At 43.4% G+C, this 24,361-nt stretch overlaps 1 protein-coding gene across 1 annotated transcript in view; it reads right to left on the bottom strand.

Moving 5' to 3' along the window:
* slc49a3 (solute carrier family 49 member 3) overlaps positions 1–20,284 on the bottom strand; it is a 77,953-nt gene extending 57,669 nt beyond the window's left edge. Inside the window, exon 1 of the mRNA XM_039758241.1 lies at positions 19,939–20,284. Coding sequence (XP_039614175.1) covers positions 19,939–20,070 — 132 coding nt within the window. The 5' untranslated portion in view covers positions 20,071–20,284. The remainder of the gene's footprint in view (positions 1–19,938) is intronic.
* Between the last annotated feature and the right edge of the window lie 4,077 nt (positions 20,285–24,361).

Raw genomic sequence — 24,361 nt, 5'->3', positions numbered from 1 at the left:
GATGGCTGGGATTGGCTCCAGCAGACCCCCGTGACCCTGTGTTTGGATTCAACGGGTTGGAAAATGGATGGATGGAACCTTGGGAAAGGCAGTTCAAAGAGAGACCCCTTTCCAGGTAAGTTGGGTGTGCAGTGGGTGTCAAAAAAAGGGGGTATGCCTGAACTACCTCAACTGGCTCCTTTCGATGTCGAGGAGCAGCAGCTCTACTTTGAGCTCCTCCCGAATGTCTACGGCCAGGTTTATACTTCACGCGATGCAACACATGCTCCAGTGGATGCTACTGCTACGCAAGAGTTTTATTGTTTATACTTGTGCGCATACTTTACGTAAATCTGGAAGAATCCAGCAGGTGGCAGTGTGAGATATCATCACAGTGAGAATAGGTTCGGCTTCACTGTGTTGTGAATTGCCTGAAACACCCATTAAATTTCGATGACACCTTACCACACTATCTCTGAAAAGGATGTTTAATGATTAAATCCATCAATCCAAGGATGTGCCCATTCCAACAAGCAGAAACAATCCCTAGACGAGGCATCAGCTCATCGCAAGGTGAATACAAGCACACACACATACACTGGCGTCATTTTAGTGTCACCAAATCTGCATATCTTTGGAAGGAAACCGGAGCCCATTGTGGAAACACAGCAGGAAAAGATGAGAACTCCAGGCAGGGAATACCAGCTAAGTGACCCCCTGTGAGACCGCAGTGCTACCGCTCTGCCACCGTGTCACCCCATGTGTGTAATTATTATCAGTATTCATTATTTAAACTAAATTAACAATTTATCTGTAAAAAGCAACATACGTACTTTAATGCATTTCATCATGAAAGTGATATCAAGTATAACTCTAAGGATTCTAAATGTGCAGAGAGTTGGAATATCAGACATGTAATGTGTTCTGTGTGGTGATCTATTGCTGTCAGGTCAGGAGGAAGCCAAGAAGCGCGTAGTGATTAAAAACTGGGCCGGTTTTAAGATGGTGGTTATGACGGTCTACTTTAATGATAAAGTAAACTACGAGGTTAAAGTGGACATTTCAAGATTAAAGCCGAAATGTCCACTTTAATCACAAAATACACGTCTTCACCATGGCCTTAATTTTTTTCTCTGTGGCTCAAATACAGCGCTGTACATTATTTGCTGCTGTGCAGTTGCAAGAAAAAAAGAAGACAGCACAGAAGATGGTATGTGAGACTTTTAAAATGTATCGTGACATTACGATGGGGAATATGTGACGCTTGAATATCAAAACACCACGAATGCATTTGTATGTCGGCATTCTGCTTCACCACATTGAACCATTCATGAAACATCAAAGTGCGCACATCGATCCCGTAGGATCCTCAAAGCGTCTTTTTGTCACATGTAGATAGTAAACGGACTCTGATATCACATTCACACTTTTACCACACTGCTCTCCCCGACTTTTTGCTGTTACTGCAACTCGCACATGCATCGTGTTAATTTCTGAGGACACGTCAAATGAACACTGGGAATGCGTGGCAGCCATGATGCGTGTACATACGTGTTCTGAGTGAGAAGTATAAACGAGCCCTAAGGCAGAACCCAAACACCCTGTGAAAGAAGCTTATTTCTGCCACTTGTATCTGTGATCTAGTTCTTCGATCACCGCCCAAAGCTCATGACACCATAGGTGTGGGTAGGAACATACTGTAGATCATCTGGTAAATCGAGTGCTTTGTCTTTCAGCTCCACACCCTCTTCACCATGACTGACAGGTACACATCAACTGCAAGCACCGCTCTGTTCCACCTGTTGATCTCCCGTTCCCTTCTTCCCTCACTCATGAATAAGATCTCAAGTTACATAAACTCCTCCGCTTGAGGCAGCACTTATCCCCAACCTGGAGAGGACACTCAACCCTTTTCCAGATGTGAACCAAGACCTCAGACTTGGAGCTGCTCATCCTCATCCTGGCTGCGTCACACTCTACTTATAAACCACTCCAGTACGTGTCTAAGGTCACAGGCTGATGAAGGCAAAAGGCAGATTTGTGATCTGGACACCCTCCCTCCACTCCTTGGCTTCGCCTAGAAATTCTAACGATAAAAATGATGATCTCAAAATTACACCAATGTAAAGAATTACATCATTTGCAAAATCCCATCAAAGACCACTTGAAACTTGATGGAGAACTGTTACTAGCCTCCCAAAAGTACTAATCTGCAACCCTGACATGTTCAGATATAGGAATACTGTCATATTATGGTTCCTTAGCATTCTGTATAAAAAGCCGCTTTTCCACTGCATAGTACGGCACGACACGGTTCAGTACAGCTCACCTTGGTTCAGCTCAGTTCGGCTCGGTTTGCGTTTCGACTGTAGTTTAGTACCGCTTTAGAGTGGGCGGGATTATTCACGTGTCGTTAGAGTTGCGCCGCCTCTACTGCAGTGACACCGTGGAACTTTTACAACAACACGCAGACAACGACAACACTTTAGCTCGACGACGCGCAAGGTTAAGCATCTAAAAAAAGCACATCACTAGCTAACTTTTATTACTGTTGCAAAGCATAAAATGAACTTAACTGCCAATGTAACATTAAAATGCTGATTCTGTATATTACAGATCTTCCACATTTTGCAAAAAAGTCGCCGCAACAGACCATCTGTTTGGACATTTAACCGTGCTTCAGAGTGGTGGGATGTGCTTGTTCCCGGTTTTACAAACACTCAGTGGCTGGAGAACTTTCCAAACTTCCGCGTGTCTGTACCTTTAAAGAAAAGAATAGCCAGTGACACAGTAATGACGATTTTCTCCGGCCAATCAGTGACCAGCAGAGTTTACACGTCACATTTTGGTAACGGTTCGGCACGCTTGGAACCTCGGCTGAGGTGGTACTAAAAAGGACCAGGTACCAGGTACTGTTCCCAGTGGAAAGCCCCGCAAAAGTGAGCTGTACTGAACCGTGTCGTGCCGTACTATGCAGTGGAAAAGCGGCTATAGAGTACCAAGTCAAGCGGGCAAATATTATCAGCTGGCCTAACACTACATCCTGCCATCGGTGCAAAGAAGGTTGTCATATTGGATGGGTAACAATATTTATAATGACAAAATATTGTAATATTTTCATATTACTATTATATTGTATTGAGGATTACTTGTGTTCTGTTCTGTGTTTTGTATTGTATTGTATTGACCCCCTTCTTTTTGACACCCACTGCATGCCCAACCTGCCTGGAAAGGGGTCTCTCTTTGAACTGCCTTTCCCAAGGTTTCTTCCATTTTTTCCCTACAAGGTTTTTTTTGGGAGTTTTTCCTTGTCTTCTTAGAGAGACAAGGCTGGGGGGCTGTCAAGAGGCAGGGCCTGTTAAAGCCCATTGTAGCACTTCTTGAAATTGTATTGTATTGTAACAACACTTATGGCTGTTAATGTGAAAAAAAGGACAAGACAATGGTTAAACAACTAGTATGCTTACATGCTTCTTTGTATACAGTACATGCAACTTGTATGCTTAAATGCTTGTTGTATATATACTAGTATGCTTACGTAAGTGATTACCTAATTAAAAGAGTGAGAGACGGGAGAGTTAGATATGTGCTGTGCCGCTAGCACATCTGAAGTTGATTTCCCCAATTTGCACATGAACTTGATGTTAGCACGTTGTTTGACCTGCGTCACTACGCCGAATGACTATGCACACATCTACTCAAACGGTTAATAAAACGATACTACACACTGAAACCAGTCCAGACCTATACTACACACTGAAACCAGTCCAGACCTGTTGTAACAGCAATGTGTGTCTAATCTGATCTCTCACTCTGCCACTATATCACAATTCCAGGAACTTACTGACTGCCCCTCGTATAATATACTGTAGTGTGTATATGTGTGGGCATATTCGGTGTTGATGTTTGCGATGTGCCATTTTTTTTAATGTATTTTGTAATACACTTTTAGGTTTATTCTATATGCTACTTGAGAATATACGTGCAAGATTTAAATATGTGAAGTCTAAAGTGTCATCCATCAGTTGTGCATGTATATTAAGGTGTGCAATTCAGATTACTGGCACTAAAGGTAAGACAAGGCATGCTGGAAAGGTGGGAGGACAACTTTTTGACGAATAGCCATAACTTGCCATGAAAAAAATGAAACCCTTGTTTAATGTTGATATAAATGGAATTGAAGTGAACAGATTATTCAGAGAAAATAAACAAATATATTCAGAAGTCCAGGAAGCCTGAAAGGCACAGAGTCGTTTTCATGGTACTACATAGTTCTGAAATTTAAATCTGGCTGTGCGGTCTTGATAGACTTTTATGGCCACAGGCAGGCAACGTATGACCTCCTGTAGCAGTCTACAGATGTTTGTACTGTACTGGCTGCTGTGTTTTATTTATACCTCCGTGTCTGATGAAAACTCAATTACAACTAAATAAAGACCTCCCTCAGGGACTGCACTCCATTGAAACACAATGTTGTGTGGACAAAATTGAAGGAAAATGATCATTTCCCTCTGGAGCTAAAAGGTAATAAGCAGGGGTCATGGCGTGCTGCCAAGGCTACGCATAGAACAAAAATTGTCAAGTTGCCATAGGAAGCCACAATAATAAAAGCAATCTCAGAAATGTCATATATTACTGTTTGTACTGTTGACTTTAATTAAATATTGCCATATTGACACTTTGTGTCATGGCTTATTATGAAAACCACTACAGAGGGGCTGGCAGAAACTGAGTTATGCTGTTTAAAAGTGGGACGGGAAACAACCAACTTGTTATCTTAATGTCCCCCAGGCCACCAGAGCGTGCTGGAGGTAAAAGTACTGGGGAGGATATTCAGTCTGGTCCTTCACTCTGTGGTATGAGAAATCTGTAGGGAAACAACTAGGGGAAGCTACTCAGGAGTACCTGCAGACTGTTGAGCCCTGGCCGGGTACCCTGGAAAACATTTGTGAAGACACACCCAGAAGGGTAAGGGGCTTAAAAGACCCCTGCAGTCAGTATATGCAGCCAGCCATTGTTTCCAGAGCCAGAAGGCTTAGGTTTTGTTACTTTTAACACTAAAATCCCTGAAGCCTACAGAAATATTTGCAATGCTGGGCCAACTTAAATTCCCTCGCACCTCGTCAGCCGCGTCTTTGTTTTGCAAATGTGTTAATCTGCAGTGGCAGCAGGCAGCTAAAGTCAAGTCAGACGCAAAATTCTCAGAGTCTGAAGGTGTATGGAATTGTGTAGGGTAAATAATATATTGGTATTTGGAATACCTACATTTCATGTGTGTTCTGTGTCTACAACGATTGGTGTAAATGTAAGATGACAGGAAATGCAAGGCAAGAAATGTTGAACACATAACTAAAACAGAAATGTATTTCTTATTGAACTGTAGTAATAATGACAAAATGCTGACGTGAAGTGTATAATGTGTAGAGACCGAAATCCAAATATCAAATGAACACTTTCACAAAAGGTATAACAAAACCAGTGTGCTTTTATTTAAGAATATAACTGAAACAAACGAAATTATTCAATTTACATGTTGTTGTCAATGTGTTAAAAACCAAAGCCCAAATATAAATCGACACAAACTAAACATATCAGCTTGGCTGATGCAGAGGTAAGAAGTGCTGTCTCGTAATCAAAATGTTGCGGGTTCAAGCCTGGGTCCTCCCCACATTTACCGCTTTGAGTAGTGAGCTGCTATTATTATTACTATGTTATATACTGCAAGGCTACAGCTTAAGGCTCAAAGAGCCGGTAAGGCGGCCCCAAGTTAACGAGTCGGAAGAAGAAAGAAGTACAAGGCTACAGCATGAAGCTGAAAGAAAGTGACTCTGTCTCCAAAGTGAAACCGCCAAGAAAAGAGAGAAACTCGCTTAGCTGCAAATACACAAATGAGGAGAGCACATCGGCAAAATGAAACCTCCGAGGAGAGAGAAACTCACTTAGCCGTTAATACACAAACGAGGTGAGCACATCGGCAAAACAAAACAGCTGAGGAGAGAGAAACTTGCTTAGCCACTGATAGACAACGGAGGAGAGCACATTGGCAAAACGAAACCTCTGAGGAGAGAGAAACTCATTTAGCCGTTAATACACAAGCGAGGTGAGCACATCGGCAAAACAAAACAGCCGAGGAGAGAGAAACTCACTTAGCCATTAATACACAAACGAGGTGAGCACATCAGCAAAAACGAAACAGCTGAGGAAAGAGAAACTCACTTAGCTGCTACTACACAAGTGAGCAGAGCACATTGGCAAAACGAAATCTCTGAGGAGAGAGAAACTTGCTTAGCAGCTAATACACAAGCGAGGAGAGCACATCGACAAAACAAAACCTACGAGAAACGAGAAACTAATACACAAGTGAGGAGAGCACATCGACAAAACGAAACCTCCGTGGAGAGAGAAACTCACTTAGCCGCTGATAGACAACGGAGGTGAGCAGGTCGGTAAAACGAAACAGCCGAGGAAAAAGAACCTCACTTAGCCGCTAATGAACAACCGATGTGACTAATTAATTGAAGTGCCAGAATCCATGGCTTCTAGCTTACACAGCTAGTTATATCATTAAAACCTACATTTGATTTGCGGCTTGTAAAATATATCTCTGAAGGGATATAAGCAGACACACAAACGCTGGTGAATCAGGTCTTCTTAGTGTCTTGTTGCCACTTGAATTTTTTTTGTTCAATTTTATTCTTGAATAAAAGCACACTTTTTTCGTGATATCTTTGCAAAAGTGTTTCTTTTATACTCCAGTAATCACTTGAATGACATCAGATCTGTCTCTGCCTCTCTCGCACATGCACACACACATCCATTATTTGAAAATGCAATGTCATTTGAACATGAGTGATCATTTGAATGTGGTTTATTTTTTGCAGACAGGCTTCTTCTTTTTGGGCGCATATGCAGTCAGCATAGCACTGCCAGATCTTAACACTAGTGTGGAAAATTACTCATGTACTAAAGTGACTTTTGCTGCTGGAGGAAGTTCCCATCCCACTTTATTTATGTTGTGGTGCAGCAGTCTATTAGCCAGCGAAGGTGACGTGAAGAAATTTGTCCAGAAATGGCTCCATAAGCTTTATGACCACAGTTCCAGAAAGTCTTTCTCATGTGGGACGACCGGGATCCTTTCCTAAATAAGGAGTGGCATTGCACATGTGCTTTGTCTCCAAATCTGCTGCAATGCCAAGTTTGCCAGGTTTGGTTGAGATGTATTGCAAAAAAGACAGTCCTTGTTTGAAACAGTTGCCCATCAGCAGTAATATGTTGCCTTGGGTTGTAACTCAAAACACAGTTCTCGACTAAGCATTGCAAGATGTCCGAGATTGCAGCAAATCTATCATTTTTTTCACACGTTCTGCATGGTTGTCTTTGTTGTCAAAGAGCAAATGCCGCCTGATAGTCTGATAGCGGTCAAAGGTCAACATATCTTTGATTGCTGGTACAACAAATAGTTCTGAGCAGGCATCAACCACAGCACCAACAGTGGGCATCGCTGCTCTTCTGAAAAGAATGGAGATAAATGCCATCAACTCAGAGAGGGAGAGGCAATTTCATTGTACCACGTGAACGTGACTGAGAGAATAAAACTGAATAAATGTGAAGGAATGAGACTTACTGGGCCACAAATCATTTGGATGATATCCACACTCACCACAAGAATGTCTTGACATGGGAGAATAAAAGACATAAAATTTAAAAAGAAGTTCTCCTATCAGCAAAGATTAAGCATACAGACTTCGAAAATAAAAACCTGCAGCCACTGCAGCCTTTCGGGGCTTAAATCGGAAACCCTTGTAATTAAGCAAATGGAGCTGGTAAAAGAAAATGTTGCACTATAACAAACTAATGCTGAGTGTGGCATTTGTTCACCTAGAGAATCTGTTTAAGTTTAAAAGTCAGAGTCTGCATATGGGTGCACTGTAATACAGAAACTGTGTCAGAACAGGTAACAACACAACGGCAAATACAGAAAGACATTGTGAAAGATAAACTAACTAAATACACGCAAACAAAGCTAACATTGCAACAATGGAAGTGAGAACTACGCAGTGGAGTGCAGAACAAGCATTCAGCAATGCCATCAAGGTGGAGATTTCATGCCAACAGCTATTAGACCGACATCTCGCCTAATCGACTACAGTAGCTTGTTTATGGCATTCACAAAAAAATGAACCCTAGAAGCTACCGATATCCAGATGCCTGCCAATCCAAATGCTCGTGGATAGATAAAAATGAAAGGCACTATAACAGGGTGTCCCAAAAGTCACTATACACTTTTAATAAATTCCTATAAATTACACAAGAAACTGAATTTATTAATATTTCTAGCATTAACAAAGGAGCCGTTACAGTTTTACTTGCTAGGCTTGCCATCACGTTCCAACGCCTTGAAGACTAATTGTATACCTCCACATGAGCGCCTCCATTTTCAACAACTTTCAGCCACTGATGTTTTGCAGCATCTCTTCCCCGACCTCGCTGCAGGCCGTGCGGATTATTTTCTCAAGCTGTGACAGGTTACGAGGCTTAGTGGCATACACCTTGCTTTTGGTGTAACCCCACAAAAAAAAGTCACAAGGCGTAAGGTCAGGGGAGCGCGGAGCCCATTCGAGGGGACCCCTTCGACTGATCCATCGGTCAGGAAACTTGATGTTCAGGATATGTCTGACTAACCTGGCAAAGTGGAGAGGGCCGCCATGGTTAAGGCAATGATATGCTTACAAAAACTGCAAAGCCTAAGTTGTCATATGCTGATGACTTAATTCTCTCCGAATGATACCTGGAATGAAATAGAAAAAAGGAAGTGTATAATGGCTTTTGGGACACCCTGTATAATAGATACAGGAGTTTGGGGGCATGCATTGATACAGCGTGTTGCTGCACCCACCACATGACAAACCAACCTCAGGATCACAAATTAGGACATGAGTGCAGCCGTGCAGTGGGTGACATCTCAGCACCCCAGTAGTTGGAATGGAACAGTGTGAAGTATTTTATAGTGGCCGGAGTGCCAGTCCTGCCGCCAACCCCTGAGTTTTCCCTGCAAATTGGAGTGGAATCACTTCTGGTATTTACAGGATTCGAACCAGTAATCTTCTGATTGCCGGTGCAGATTCCTAGCCTCAGAACCACCCCATCTACAGTGGTGTGAAAAAGTAATTGCCCCTTCCTGATTTCTTATTCTTTTGCATGTTTGTCACACAAAATGTTTCTGATCATCAAACACATTTAACCATTAGTCAAATATAACACAAGTAAACACAAAATGCAGTTTTTAAATGATGGTTTTATTATTTAGGAGAAAAAATCCAAACCTACATGGCCCTGTGTGAAAAAGTAATTGCCCCTGAACCTAATAACTGGTTGGGCAACCCTTAGCAGCAATAACTGCAATCAAGCGCTTATGATAACTTGCAGTGAGTCTTTACAGCTCTGGAGGAATTTTGGCCCACTCATCTTTGCAGAATTGTTGTAATTCAGCTTTATTTGAGGGTTTTCTAGCATGAACCGCCTTTTAAGGTCATGCCATAGCATCTCAATTGGATTCAGGTCAGGACTTTGACTAGGCCACTCCAAAGTCTTTATTTTGTTTTTCTTCAGCCATTCAGAGGTGGATTTGCTGGTGTGTTTTGGGTCATTGTCCTGTTGCAGCACCCAAGATCGCTTCAGCTTGAGTTGACGAACAGATGGCGGACATTCTCCTTCAGGGTTTTTGGTAGACAGTAGAATTCATGGTTCCATCTATCACAGCAAGCCTTCCAGGTCCTGAAGCAGCAAAACAACCCCAGACCATCACACTACCACCACCATATTTTACTGTTGGTATGATGTTCTTTTCTGAAATGCTGTGTTCCTTTTATGCCAGATGTAACGGACATTTGCCTTCCAAAAGTTCAACTTTTGTCTCGTCAGTCCACAAGGTATTTTCCCAAAGGTCTTGGCAATCATTGAGATGTTTCTTAGCAAAATTGAGACGAGCCCTAATGTTCTTTTGCTTAACAGTGGTTTTGCGTCTTGGAAATCTGCCATGCAGGCCGTTTTTGCCCAGTCTCTTTCTTATGGTGGAGTCGTGAACACTGACCTTACTTGAGGCAAGCGAGGCCTGCAGTTCTTTAGACGTTGTTCTGGGGTCTTTTGTGAACTCTCGGATGAGTCGTCTCTGCGCTCTTGGGGTAATTTTGGTCGGCCGGCCACTCCTGGGAAGGTTCACCACTGTTCCATGTTTTTGCCATTTGTGGATAATGGCTCTCACTGTGGTTCGCTGGAGTCCCAAAGCTTTAGAAATGGCTTTATAACCTTTACCAGACTGATAGATCTCAATTACTTCTGTTCTCATTTGTTCCTGAATTTCTTTGGATCTTGGCATGATGTCTAGCTTTTGAGGTGCTTTTGGTCTACGTCTCTGTGTCAGGCAGCTCCTATTTAAGTGATTTCTTGATTGAAACAGGTGTGGCAGTAATCAGGCCTGGGGGTGGCTACAGAAATTGAACTCAGGTGTGATACACCACAGTTAGGTTATTTTTGAACAAGGGGGCAATTACTTTTTCACACAGGGCCATGTAGGTTTGGATTTTTTCTCCCTAAATAATAAAAACCATCATTTAAAAACTGCATTTTGTGTTTACTTGTTTTATATTTGACTAATGATTAAATGTGTTTGATGATCAGAAACATTTTGTGTGACCAACATGCAAAAGAATAAGAAATCAGGAAGGGGGCAAATAGTTTTTCACACCACTGTATATAACAGATATATATAGATAATAATAAATATTGTTTACTGCATATAGTGCCATCCTCACTTCAACCAGCACCAATGTGTGACATCCACCTGGGTGATGATTCTTATACCAGTATGCTCACCACAGTTGAGAGAGATATTTAGATATTAGGAGAGGGAATGCTTAGGGGTCTGCTGAGCCCTAATGGGCAGTTCTTCTGCCACACCCGGAAGTGCTGCCAGAAGCGTAAAAACGAGCACTTGGTGCCTTATAAAAGGAGCCAGCAGCCACTACTCCGGAAGCCAGAGTCGGAAGGAAGAGGAAAAAGCCTGAAGAGGAAGGGAGGCGGAAGGACTGGTGGCAAAAAAAGGGACTGTGTTGGTGCTGGTTTACTGTGTGTGCTGTGAACTGTAAATAAAGCGGGTGTCTCTTTGCCCGTCTGTGTCGGGTTGGGGCGGCCGTACACGCCCTGGGCTTCACAATACCTCAGACTTGATCCAAACACAATGCCATACCGTCACCTTTTTGTTTACAAATATATAAATATATATATAATCATACATTTGGTGATTTAAAACGAACCGAGGGTTCTCATGGAGCACAAACGCGAATATTGGCAGAGTTTCTTTGCAGCCTTTGTTGATTTTCATAAAGCGTTCGACTCAGTTGGTCAAGTTGCCCTGTGGGACATCCTGAGGGTTCGTGGGATCCCCTTGAGGGTGCTGGATGTCATGGCTGGACTGTACAAGACCTCTGCGTTTTTCCCAGTTGATTCTGTGGTTCGTCAGGGGTGTGTTCTGCTCCTGCTCTGCTCAATGCTTGTATGGACTGGGTGTTGGGCAAGGTCGTGGGGTCCAGCGGCTGTGGGGCGTCTGTTGGTGAAGAAAGATTCACGGATCTTGACTTTGCTGACGATGCTGTGATCTTCATGGAGTCAATGGAGGCTCTGATTGGGGCGAGGGGTCTGAGTGTCTGGGCTTGCGAGTGTCCTGATAAAAACCAACAGCCAGGCCTTTAATGACCTCTTGGGCACGGCCATCAGCAGTGTGTCTGTCTGTGGAGAGAGTGTTGACCGGGTCGAGAGGTTTACTTACCTTGGCAATGACACTCATGTCTCTGGTGACTCTTCCTGTGAAGTCAGTAGATGGATTGGGAGAGCATGGGGAGTCATGAGGTCACTGGAAAGGGGTGTGTGGTGCTCCCGATATTTCTGAAAAAGGACGAAGGTCCAAGTCTTTAGAGTCCTGGTGCTTCCTGTCTTGCTGTATGGTTGCGAGACATGGACGCTATCCAGTGACCTGAGATGAAGACTGGACTCCTTTGGTACTGTCTCTCTCCAGAAAATCCTTGGGTGCCGCTGGTTTAACTTTGTGTTACTCATGGAGTCCTGAATGAGGCACATTACCTGCATTTTGAGGGAGCGTCAGTAATGGCACTACGGCCATGTGGCGCGTTTCCCCAAGGGTGATCCAGCTCGTAAGGTCCTCATTGTTGGGGACCCGAGTGGCTGGACCGGGCCAAGGGGTCGCCCACGTAACACCTGCCTGCGGCAGATAGAGTGTCAATTCTGGTGGGTGGGACTGGGCCGCGTGTCTGCCTGGGGGGTTGCAAACCAGGATCCATCGTGTAGTGGGTGCGGCAACGCGTTATACCAGTGCATGCTCCCCACCTTGACTTGAACTGATGTTCACTTGAGCCGCTTTTCCACTGCATAGTACGGCACGACACGGTTCAGTACAGCTCACCTTGGTTCGGCTCAGTTCGGCTCGGTTTGCGTTTCGACTGCAGTTTAGTACCGCTTTAGAGTGGGCGGGATTATTCACGTGTCGTTATAGTTGCGCCGCCTCTACTGCAGTGACACCGAGGAACTTTTACAACAACACGCAGACAACGACAACACTTTAGCTTGATGACGCGCAAGGTTAAGCATCTAAAAAAAGCACATCACTAGCTAACTTTTATCACTGTTGCAAAGCATAAAATGAACTTAACTGCCAGTGTAACATTAAAATGCTGATTCTGTATATTACAGATCTTCCACATTTTGCAAAAAGTCGCCGCAACAGACCATCTGTTTGGACATTTAACCGTGCTTCAGAGTGGTGGGATGTGATTGTTCCCGGTTTTACAAACACTCAGTGGCTGGAGAACTTTCGAAACTTCCGCGTGTCTCTACCTTTAAAGAAAAGAATAGCCAGTGACGCAGTAATGACGATTTTCTCCGGCCAATCAGTGACCAGCAGAGTTTACACGTCACATTTTGGTAACGGTTCGGCGCGCTTGGAACCTCGGCTGAGGTGGTACTAAAAAAAGGACCAGGTACCAGGTACTGTTCCCAGTGGAAAGCCCCGCAAAAGTGAGCTGAACTGAACCGTGTCGTGCCGTACTATGCAGAGGAAAAGCGGCTTTAGTGTGCAGTAGACGTTGTGTTCATGTGTGTTAGTCACTGCTATCACTTGTTATGGGTTTGTGCACTGATAGCTTTGATTGCATTGATTGTTCTTCTTTATTCTTTTAAATACAATTTGTGATGTGCCTGGGTCAGATAAGACCAAAATGTTTACTTAATTTGAACTCTTTGAGGGTTGGATATTTTCGCCAAAATACTCAGTTTTCTGAAAAGCACACATAGCAATGGTTTCACACATAAATCAACAGCTATGTGCTGTGGCTGCTGTTGGCGCATGTTCGGCGTCTCTGGCAGCAGTGTCTGCATGGGGGCACCTTGATGGTCAGCAAGAATGCACGGTGGGCCAGCTGCCTGGTTGTCTTTGCACAGCAGGTGGGTGGCGGTGGCGGTTGCAGTGTGACGCAATATGGTTTGTACCTCTTGTCATCATAAGTGATGGTCCTCCCAGGTGAACGCTGCTGTAAGGCAGTATGTGTTTAGCACCACGATCAGCTGGGGACCGATCAGATGATGCCGGTATGTCACTTTTGTTTTCGATATTTATCTCCAGATCACTTGCATCAAACTCAGAGTCCGACAAGTCAGGGTCCTATTCAACGAAATTACATAAAAAGGTCCATGGGGTATTTTGCTTTGCACATTCGCTTGGGTCTCTTGCCAGATGTCGATGCCATTTTAGAGGTTGTTTGCTCTTCGCTACTCATGCACGCGTAGGGAATCGAGGTTCAATCAAAAAAGCTACGAAGCAAAGAGAGTGGAACTACAACATAAGGGCGAGTTTTGTTGCAGTTTACAGCTGATTGCCATCCTCTACCCCTGAATTTTGACAAAAGTTGACATCCTCCCTGAAAGAGTTAAAAGGTAAACAAATGTTATTTCTAATACTGTGCGCTATTTTGATTTTGTGCAGATATGACAAAAATGTTTATTTTTTTATTTCAAAAGTGGAAAAACAAGTATCACTACTACCCCAGATTCTGTTCAATTATAGCTTTTTATTGTTTTTTAGGCACCTTTTGATGTGCCCGTGTCAGATATTACCACATTTAAAAGGGAAACAATGACCAAACTTTATTTGTTTTTCAATACATTCATGTGTGTTGGTTTAAAACTTGTTATTACGCTCCAGCCACCGTAACAAAACCTCACACTGCTCTAGTGTGGCGCTGAAGTGTTGTACTCGGGTCCCAATCCAGGTGGTTCGTCGTGTGGTGGGTGCCTCTAACCACCCCCCCACTCCACACCCCCTGGCGCAGCTACATGTCCTGGGTTGAAAATCTGTCCCAATTGAATTTGTAATTGAATAGCCCTTCTCTAAAGGATTCATCTAAAAGATACAAGGTTCAAGTCAGTAAAGATTCAGAATTTAAAAGCAATCTATAAACGTCATTTAGAAAGATATACAAGAGTTTGTTTGTTTGAAATGGGATTTAGAGTCCAGAGTTTAAACGTTTAAAGAGAGTCTTTTGACATAAAGACAAATCCCCAGGTTGCCTAAATGCCGGCTGTTTACTCAGGTGTCCTTATTGCTCGCAGGTTAGTTCGTGTTAGGTGACACAGTTCAAATTTTGACTTGCTTTCAGTCCAAGTTCTTATTTTATATATTGTTTAATTCCTAGTTCTGTATGGTGAGTTTTGAATGTTTATTTGTCTACACCCATACAATAGATTATTGCTTCAGTGCAGCGCATTGTGTGGAGCAACTGGGAGGTGGCTATGAAAAGTGATGGGGTACAAAGTGCAGTGCAGTGGGGAGTTTACGGAGGACACCCCTACCTTTTTACCTGAAAGTGACCACGCACTGGCATGGCAAGAAAAGACAAAAAGTCACATAACGTAACATTGGCTTTATCGTTCTACTTGCAATTTTTCTTTTACATTTGGTTAAGTCCTTTGAGCTTCCCTTTTTCTCTCATCCCTTCACACCCAGATGCTTAAACCACAAAATAAGTAGCCAACACTCCAGGCTTATGTTTTTGTCACACGTGCTCATGGGAGGCAGCTCAAGGGTCCGAATAGCGACAATTCCATGCCTGACCAGGGGCTGGCAAGGTGCACTGACTTTTTCTTTCAATACTCTACAAACCATTCACTGGAAATTCCACAGGGTTCCGGTGGCCTGTGATGACGTCACTTCCTGTCCCGATGACATCACTTTCCGTTTTCTGGCACCCGTGATGATATCATTTCCAGTTCCAGCGCCTGTGATGACACCACTTCCTGTCCTGATGACATAACTTTCCAGTTTCTGGGGGCCCATGATGAAGTCACTTCCTGTCCCGATGACATCACTTTCCAGTCTCCGGGGCCCATGATGATGTCATTTCCTGTCCCGATGACATTACTTTCCATTTTCCAGCTCCCGTGATGATATAATTTCCAGTTCCAGCACCCGTGATGACACCCCTTCCTGTTCCGATGTCGTCACTTTCCGGTTTCCGAGGGCCGATGATGAAGTCACTTCCAGTTCTGACACCCGTGATGATGTCACTTCATGTCCCGATAACATCACTTTCGGTCCATACCTTTAAAGCTGCCATCTTTGCCACATGTCGTCAGTTCTGGTTTGGACACTGAACCAGACACAACTCTTCAAAATGTAACCCTTTTGCAGCCAGGGCATACTATATAGGTGGCAAGGTGCACTGACTTTTTCTTTCAATCCTCTACAAACCATTCACTGGAAATTCCACAGGGTTCCGGTGGCCTGTGATGACGTCACTTCCTGTCCCGATGACATAACTTTTCAGTTTCTGGGGGCCCATGATGAAGTCACTTCCTGTCCCGATGACATCACTTTCCATTTTCTGGCACCCGTGATGATATCATTTCTAGTTCCAGCGCCTGTGATGACACCACTTCCTGTCCTGATGACATAACTTTTCAGTTTCTGGGAGCCCATGATGAAGTCACTTCCTGTCCTGATGACATCACTTTCCAGTCTCCGGGGCCCATGATGATGTCATTTCCTGTCCCGATGATATTACTTTCCATTTTCCAGCTCCCGTGATGATATAATTTCCAGTTCCAGCACCCGTGATGACACCCCTTCCTGTCCCGATGTCGTCACTTTCCGGTTTCCGAGGGCCCATGATGAAGTCACTTCCAGTTCTGACACCCGTGATGACGTCACTTCATGTCCCGATAACATTACTTTCCATTTTCCAGCTCCCATAATGATATAATTTCCAGTTCCAGCACCCGTGATGACACCCCTTCCTGTTCCGATGTCGTCACTTTCCGGTTTCCGAGGGCCCATGATGAAGTCACTTCCAGTTCTGACACCCGTGATGATGTCACTTCATGTCCCGATAACATCACTTTCGGTCCATACCTTTAAAGCTGCCATCTTTGCCACATGTCGTCAGTTCTGGTTTGGACACTGAACCAGACACAACTCTTCAAAATGTAACCCTTTTGCAGCCAGGGCATACTATATAGGTGGCTGTCCCAAACCTTTTTATGTCTCCTGTCCATTCTTGTGACAGTTTTTATATAATTGAGCTATTGGGGAAAGGAATCATTTTGCTTTATCTAAAACTGTTTTCTTTTAATCAGCACCTTGAGCAAATGATGCTGAATTCTAATAGCTAGAAAGACAAGTGCATGTGTGACATCAAGCAGAATTGCACTCGGCTCCACTTTGTGCGGTTATAACACACGTTATTCTCAGAAATGCATTTCCATCTCATATTGTCTCCGGTTCATAGCTCCATTTAGTCTCACTTGCACCCCTCTGATCTCCTAAACATAAGGACAACCAGTGGTGCTTGAAAGGTGTTGTATAAAATAACACAAACCATGATGCCTTTCTTTTGTGGATGACCAATCCATGGCACTTAACCAGCTATACTACAGAATAATTGTGCTGATTGTTTGATCTCTCCATCCATCTATATCAACTTCTGTGGTGACACTATTGTTCTCTCAATAATAGTGTGCTACCTTGTATAGAATTTTTATCAAATACTCTTAATCAATACATGGTCATTTTTACAATTTAATACAAGTGCATACTTAAAGTCATATCAATGGATTATGAAAAGCCAAAGGAAAAGGGCTGAAAGTAACTAAAGGCAGCTTAAAGCTTGAGCCCGTGAGTGTTGTGTCATCTTCAGAGGAACCACCAAGGCAATTATCCATCCATCCATTTTCTAACCCGCTGAATCCGAATACAGGGTCACGGGGGTCTGCTGGAGCCAATCCCAGCCAACACAGGGCACAAGGCAGGAACCAATCCAGGGCAGGGTGCCAACCCACCGCAGGACACACACAAACACACCCACACACCAAGCACACACTAGGGCCAATTTAGAATCGCCAATCCACCTAACCTGCAAGTCTTTGGATTGTGGGAGGAAACCAGAGCGCCCGGAGGAAACCCACGCAGACACGGGGAGAACATGCAAACTCCACGCAGGGAGGACCCGGGAAGCGAACCCGGGTCTCCTAACTGCGAGGCAGCAGCGCTACCACTGCGCCACCGTGCCGCCCTACCAAGGCAATTAGTAAGGTTAAAATGAAGTAAACGAGTAATAAACACTCCCTTAAAAAGTGGGAACAATCTAGTGAGAAAGTCCAAGCCCCCCTAATATGAAGTGGTGAATAAATCAATGGGAAAACCCGTCAGACACCACTATTAATGAAGCGATGCTTAGAATAATGGAAGAACCCTCATGTACTGTACGGTATATGAAATTACTGGAGGCTGTAGGCGCGATTGACTAACATGACAGAATTCTGCATATTAGGAGTCAGAAAACGTGATGTTATTAGATAAGGTAACAGTAATAGAAGAGTATAAAACGGAATGAATTGTATTATTAATTGGTTACTCCATGGACTGAGACATTTGTGCATAACAATTTGTGCAAATAAAGAATTGTTCTGTATTTTCATCTGGTTTCCAAGAATGATTTACGTGAAAATAGAGGAAAGTTTTTTTCACAAAATTTCCCAACCTTGAGCCCTAGATTACTAAGGAGCTAAAAAGTGTCCAGAATGAGAAGAAGAGAGCATTCAAATCTGGTGACAAAGAGGCTCTGAAGGACGCCCAGTGAGAGGTGAAGAAGAGGAAACTTACAAAGCTCAAATAGAAAACAAAACTCAGTCAGAATAACATGAAGGATGTCTGGAACGGACTGGGCTTAATTACTGGACTCAAGCAATCCAGACAGGGATGTGGACAAATCTAACACCCTGAACCAATTTTTTTTAATGAATTTTCCCTCCTTCTACCAACCCCACCACCACTTTCTTCCAATGACCATTCACTCCCTTATCGCTACCATTTCAGCTAGAATGGACAGTGAGGAATCCACCGCTGACCATCAGTATCTGACCAAGTGAGGAGACCACTGCATACACGAAACACCACAGTACTGAACTTCGAGTTCTTAAGGACTGTGCTGAGCCACTTTGTGGTGTCCTCTGCCCCCTGTTCAGTCTGTCACTAAAGGCCATGCCACGTTTGACAACTTTTCCAGCGATTTCCACAAACAGAGGACAGGCTCGTCTGTCTCATATCTCTTGTGTTTTACATATCAGTGGCCCTTATGTCCCACATTATGAAGACCTTTGAGAGAGTAGTCCTGGACTATATGAGTCCTCTTGCGGTAGACCACCTGAACCCACTGCAGTCTGCCTGTTGAATAAAGACAGGAGTAGAAGATGCAATTATCTGTCTGCTCTACAAGACGTATTCCAACCTGGACAAAGCTTAAAGCACTGTAAGGATTATGTTTATTGTCCTCTCCAGTGCCATCTAGCCATCCTTGTTAACTCTTTTATGGCTAATTATTTTCCTTTTCTCCCATGCTGAGTATTTTTCTAAAACTCTGTTTTCTGAAAGCACACAAAGCAATGGTTTCACACATAAATCAATATAAAATATTTATTTATGACAAATGTCAAAAATCCATTGACATTTATTCAAACCCACTGTATACTACTGTACTGCAGTACTAATATTAAGCTTTGATGCTAATGCAGAGTTAAGATTTGTTACAGTTTTTATCTTTGAATAAATCTATTTTAAATCACCTCTGTAATAATACGAAGTATCCTAATTTGGTAATGCCCTTTATACAGAGTTCTGCTGCAATCAACTTCACAGCAGCACCACCTAGGACATATGTAGCATGGTCAACAAAAAGCAGCGCAAGTGAACTAAAATGTTACACCCTGGCAAAAATAATTGTAATATTTTATTTTATTTATATAATATATTATTATAACTGATGCCCACTGACATTGACTATTTCATCTATCCTGCATTGACTACTCACCTTGCCAATATTTCTAATGCACACTTCACATCTGGAGGCGCTGCACTGATTGGGCTGTAAAGATTAAGGATAGCTGAGGCATCCGAATGAATTATAAAAGCACGCAACTTTAATTAAACTGCTTAGGTTGTTGAAGTGAAAGAACGGGAAGACGGTGGAGTTGGATGATGACTCGGTGCCCCGCAGGGTTATGCCCATAGGATAAGTACAAGTTTCACGGGCGTGTCGGCTGACGGAAAAGGCCACTTCCGGTTCCCAAAGTGTCAGGGCACCTCGGAAACGTCCTGTCTGCTCCTGCTACTCAATCCAGTGTGCTGGTAGCCAACGGGATGCGGGCTTACTCTCCCCGCCGGGCGGGCACAAGCTCTCCTTCGGGTGTACACACGACTCGCGAGCGGCACACATTTTAATGCGGGCGGTCACATGCATTCGCGCACGGGCACGCACTCTAGGTCGGGCTGGCACACACACCGATGGGCGATCACACGCGTCACGTGCACACTCATAAGTTTAGGGGGCACTGGACACTTACCAGGGCGTTTGAGCAGTTCAGCAGACAGAGCGCCAGCAAGACGATCCATCGCCTCTTGTACACTTTAAACGTCAGTAGTTTTAACAGGTTCTCATCTGCACCGTTCAACGCCTCCTCCTCTTGTCCGTCCATCGTGGCACCTCACAACTTAAACAAACCGGTCGCGATGTCAAATCCGAGTGTCTAGTTTGACATCCCACTGTCTCTTCCCAAGCCGGAGGCAATTTTCAGGACTAGAGACTCGAGATCTTCTAAGTATCAACAGGCAGCTTGAGAGTGACTTTCCATTGACAAATCTGTTCACCGGCTTTTAGGCCGGCGAAACCAAAAGCTGTCTCCGACTCGAACCTCACGTGATGACTCAAGCCACTCCCTATGCAAATAAGCTAACCGGTCTTTTCACAATTATTGTTTTTTTTTTTTCTCCACAAACCGAGCGATCGTGCAGGGTGCAGACGCCTTACGGGTGCTACTTTCAGGTCATAGCGCCTGTCATGTTTAATCCACGCATTGAACAGTCCATAGGAAAACATACAGGTAAGTCGTTTCCTCTCAAAGCAACTCCTTTTCTGTTCCGTTTTCACTTCTAAGTAGCCCCTTTTTATTTTTAGTTTTTATTCTCAGTATACACAGTTGTTAAAATGCAGTTTACAATACAGGTATATGGATATACAGTACCTTGAAAATGTTTTCAGCCCTTACCAGTTTGGCAGATATTGGCTTTATTCTCAACTCGTGTGTCGCTGGGAGCTGCATGGGTCGTCAATGTAAGTTAAAAGAAGCATAATAAATAAATAAATAATAATAATAATAATAAATCAGCTATCGCTTTATTGTTTTAGGGAGCTACTGATTGCAGATTTCAGTTATGCCACATCTGAACGGGACATGTTGCTTCTATGCACTGAGGACCTGAAACAACTGATATAATTCCAGTTATGAGTAGATGACCTCCTGTTACACGCTGCTACGTTAAGAAAGCCAACAAATATGGACAGGTTCCTCAAATGCGATGTAGCCAGTAATGTTGCAGAACCCACAAGGTGATGAGGGAGCGGGGGGGCTTATCAGGACCCTTCATCAGACCTCCACAATGCCAGCTACAAAACTATATAGGCGCATATCAATAAATTAGAATATCATTGAAAAGTGAATTTATTTCAGTAATTCACTTCAAAAAGTGAAACTTACATATTATATAGATTCATTACACACAGAGTACTGTTTATATGTTTGCCATCATTCTTTTGAGGGTCTTCCCTGCGTGGAGTTTGCATGTTCTCCCCATGTCCGAGTGGGTTTCCTCCCACAGTCCAAAGACATGCAGGTTAGGTGCATTGGTGATTCTAAATTGTCTCTAGAGTGTGTGTGTGTGTGTGTGAGCGCCCTGTGGTGGGCTGGCGCCCTGCCCGGGGTTTGTTTCCTGCCTTGCGCCCTGTGTTGGCTGGGATTGACTCCAGCAGACCCCCGTGACCCAGTGTTAGGATATAGCAGGTTGGATGATGGATGGATGGAGGGATCATTCTTTTCAGAATTTATTGAACTTTAATGTGATGATGTTAGATTTTCAAATCCTTTTTCCATTTTTAAATTATAAACTAAAACATATCAAGAACTCATGTCCCATGAGTCAAGACTTTGAGCCAAGAGATTTAATCACGTCCAGGGCCAGAAATAAAAGACAAAGAGTAGGACAGCTGCTGTACAGGCTTTTAAATGTTCAAAGTGCCGCTTGAGGAGGAGCAGCAGCAGCTCGAACAAATAGGAAATAAAAAAATGGATTTGTTTCCCATTGTATCACCATTTAACAGAGGGTTTCGGAGCAGACGCATCTTTTCGGGATGCGTTCCGCCCCCCTCTTCACAACAGAGACATGAAGTGGCTGGCACGTAGCGCTGGCCGGGAGGGTTGGTGAGCGAAGTGAGCAGGGGGCGAACCTCCTAGTGTCTTATAAATGTAAAAATCATGTTGCCAAGCTTTTCTGAATGCAGAATAAGAGAAAAAAATTCCAGCTAATTAAATGAGATCGTTGTTATCAATTGTTGTCACTGATCTGCTTGGAACAAAAACCTTCAGTCACAGTGGGTCCCCAGGACCGAGTTTGAGAACCTCTGGTCTAGAAGATCGACACTCGGTCAGTAAATGTGACAAGATGCAAGGGATGAGATCAGCAGCTACGACTGGCAAAGCTGACATACCCCATGACAAAACGTTGTGTAATGTGACATCACATTCTGCAAAAAGCAGTATATTTCTGCATAAGAAATTACATTAAGTATATAAAGGAAAATTAAAACAAAATAAGTGATTTTAAGAACCTGATGTTGACTAATGCCAATAAATGTTTTAATAATAAACTGTTGAGGTGAGCTTACTAGTTATTTTACACAACAGTGCCCCCTGATGGTGTTGTGCCTCACTAGCATCTAACAAAAGGACACCACTGCTTCCATTGACATTGCTTAGAAGATTGTGTGTCAAGTAAACATTGATTTAAGTGGTGTGACGGTAGCATTTATTCACTTAGAAAATGCTTTCACCCAAAGCAACTTACAAAGGAAGTCATTGTAATCGTGTAAACATCAGTTTGGGGGCCCGTTTTAAGAACGAGTTTACAAAATTGACCATCACAAATGAAGAGCTCAAAAGCAAACAGAGCACAACACTCGTTATTCCTGTCTTAGTTACAAGAACGTATCAAAGGCATTATCAATTAGACAGAAATGCTCAGAACAAGACAGCCTTCAGATGCTTCTTTATCACAAACGCTACAGTGGGAAATAATCCTTAAGAAAAAAAGGCTTAAACAAGTCTATCGAAAATGTCAATCACACATAATCATACCACAGTCGATAATGTTTTTGAAATGTATTCTGGTTTACTGTTCATGTTCTTCTGGATCAGCGTAGTGATGACGTCTTTCCATCGTGTCGCGCTTTGCATCTGCCGACACTTTCCTGTTGCTGAGCTGCCATGTTGATGACATGTCTGATGATTTTATTTTCTAAGGCTGAACTGATGCGGTGATGTCTTGTCAGAGCAGCACCTAAAAAACTAAAGGGGCAGCCGATTCAGAAAGTATTCAGATCCCTGCACTTTCTGCACATTTTTTTGTGTTGTAGGTTGTGTTTTAAATTGATAAATTTGCCATTTTTACTGATCAATTTACATGTTATGACCCATAATACACAATGAAAACGTGCTTTCAGAAAGGTGTGCAAATCGATTAAAAATCAAAGCCAGAAAGCTCTCATTCATATAAGTATTCAAACCCTTAATTCAGTACATTGTAGAGAAGCCCCTTTGGAAGCAATTCCAGTTTCAAGACTTTTTAGGTAAGTCTCTACAAGTTTGACACACATGGATTTGGGTGGTGTATCCCATTCTTCCTGACAGATCCTCTCAAGCTCTGTTAGATTGGATGGGAAGTGTCTGTGAACTGCCATCTCCAGGTCTCTCCACAGATGTTCTATGGGGTATAAGTCTGGGCTTTGGCTTTGTCAATCATGGACAGGTTTGACCCAAAGCCACTCCAGCGTTGTCTTGGCTGTATGCTTCAGTTCATTGTTGTGCTGAAAGGTGAACAGTCACTCCAGTCTGGGATCGTGTGTGCAGTTTTTTTTTTTTGTTTCAAGGACCTCTCAGTATTTAGCTGCATCTCCCCCTCAATTCTGACCAGTCTCCTTGTCCCTGCCTCTCAGAAGTACCCCCATGGAATGACGCTGCCACCATCACGCTTCACCGTAAGGTTAGTATCAGGCGGGGGGTAAGCAGTGCCTGCGCTTCACCAGGCGTAGTACTTGGAGTTTAGCCCACAGAGTTTAGTTTTTGTCTCCTACGACTGATGAATCGTTCTCCTCGTGCTCTCTGATTCCTTTAAACTGTCAACTCAAGAGTTTCTTCCATCTAGCCACCCTACGGTAAAAGGCTTCAATGCTGCAGAGCTCCTGAGATGGTCACTCATCAGACAGGCTGTCCCATCTCAGCAGGAACTTCTGAAGCTCTGTTAGAGTGACCATTGGGTTCTTTGACAGCTCCATGACCACAACCCTTCTTGTCAAACTATTCAGTTTCACCAGACGGACACCTTTAGGAAGAGTCCTGATGGTTCCAAACTTCTTCTGTTTCACAGTTATGGAAGCCGCTGTGCACCTGGGAACACTCTGAGCTTTAGAAATGGTTTGATCCCCTTGCCCTGATCTGTGCCTCACCACAATTTGATCACAGAGGTATACAGAGAGTTCTTTGGACTTCATGGCTTGGTTTTTGCCCTGACATGCAGTGTGAATTGTTGGACCTTTCTGCGCCTTTCTGAATGATGTCTTTTCGATTCAGTTTGCCACAAGTGGACTTCGCTGACATTCAAGAAACATCTCAAAGAGAGTGAATGCAAACAGGGTGGACTTCATCATGATTCGGAGTG

Source organism: Polypterus senegalus, chromosome 7 (genome assembly GCF_016835505.1).
Source record: "Polypterus senegalus isolate Bchr_013 chromosome 7, ASM1683550v1, whole genome shotgun sequence".
In the NCBI taxonomy this organism is placed as follows: Eukaryota; Metazoa; Chordata; class Cladistia; order Polypteriformes; family Polypteridae; genus Polypterus; species Polypterus senegalus.
The sequence above is the reverse complement of the archived record's forward strand: the minus strand, read 5'-3'. Positions and strand labels throughout refer to the sequence as shown.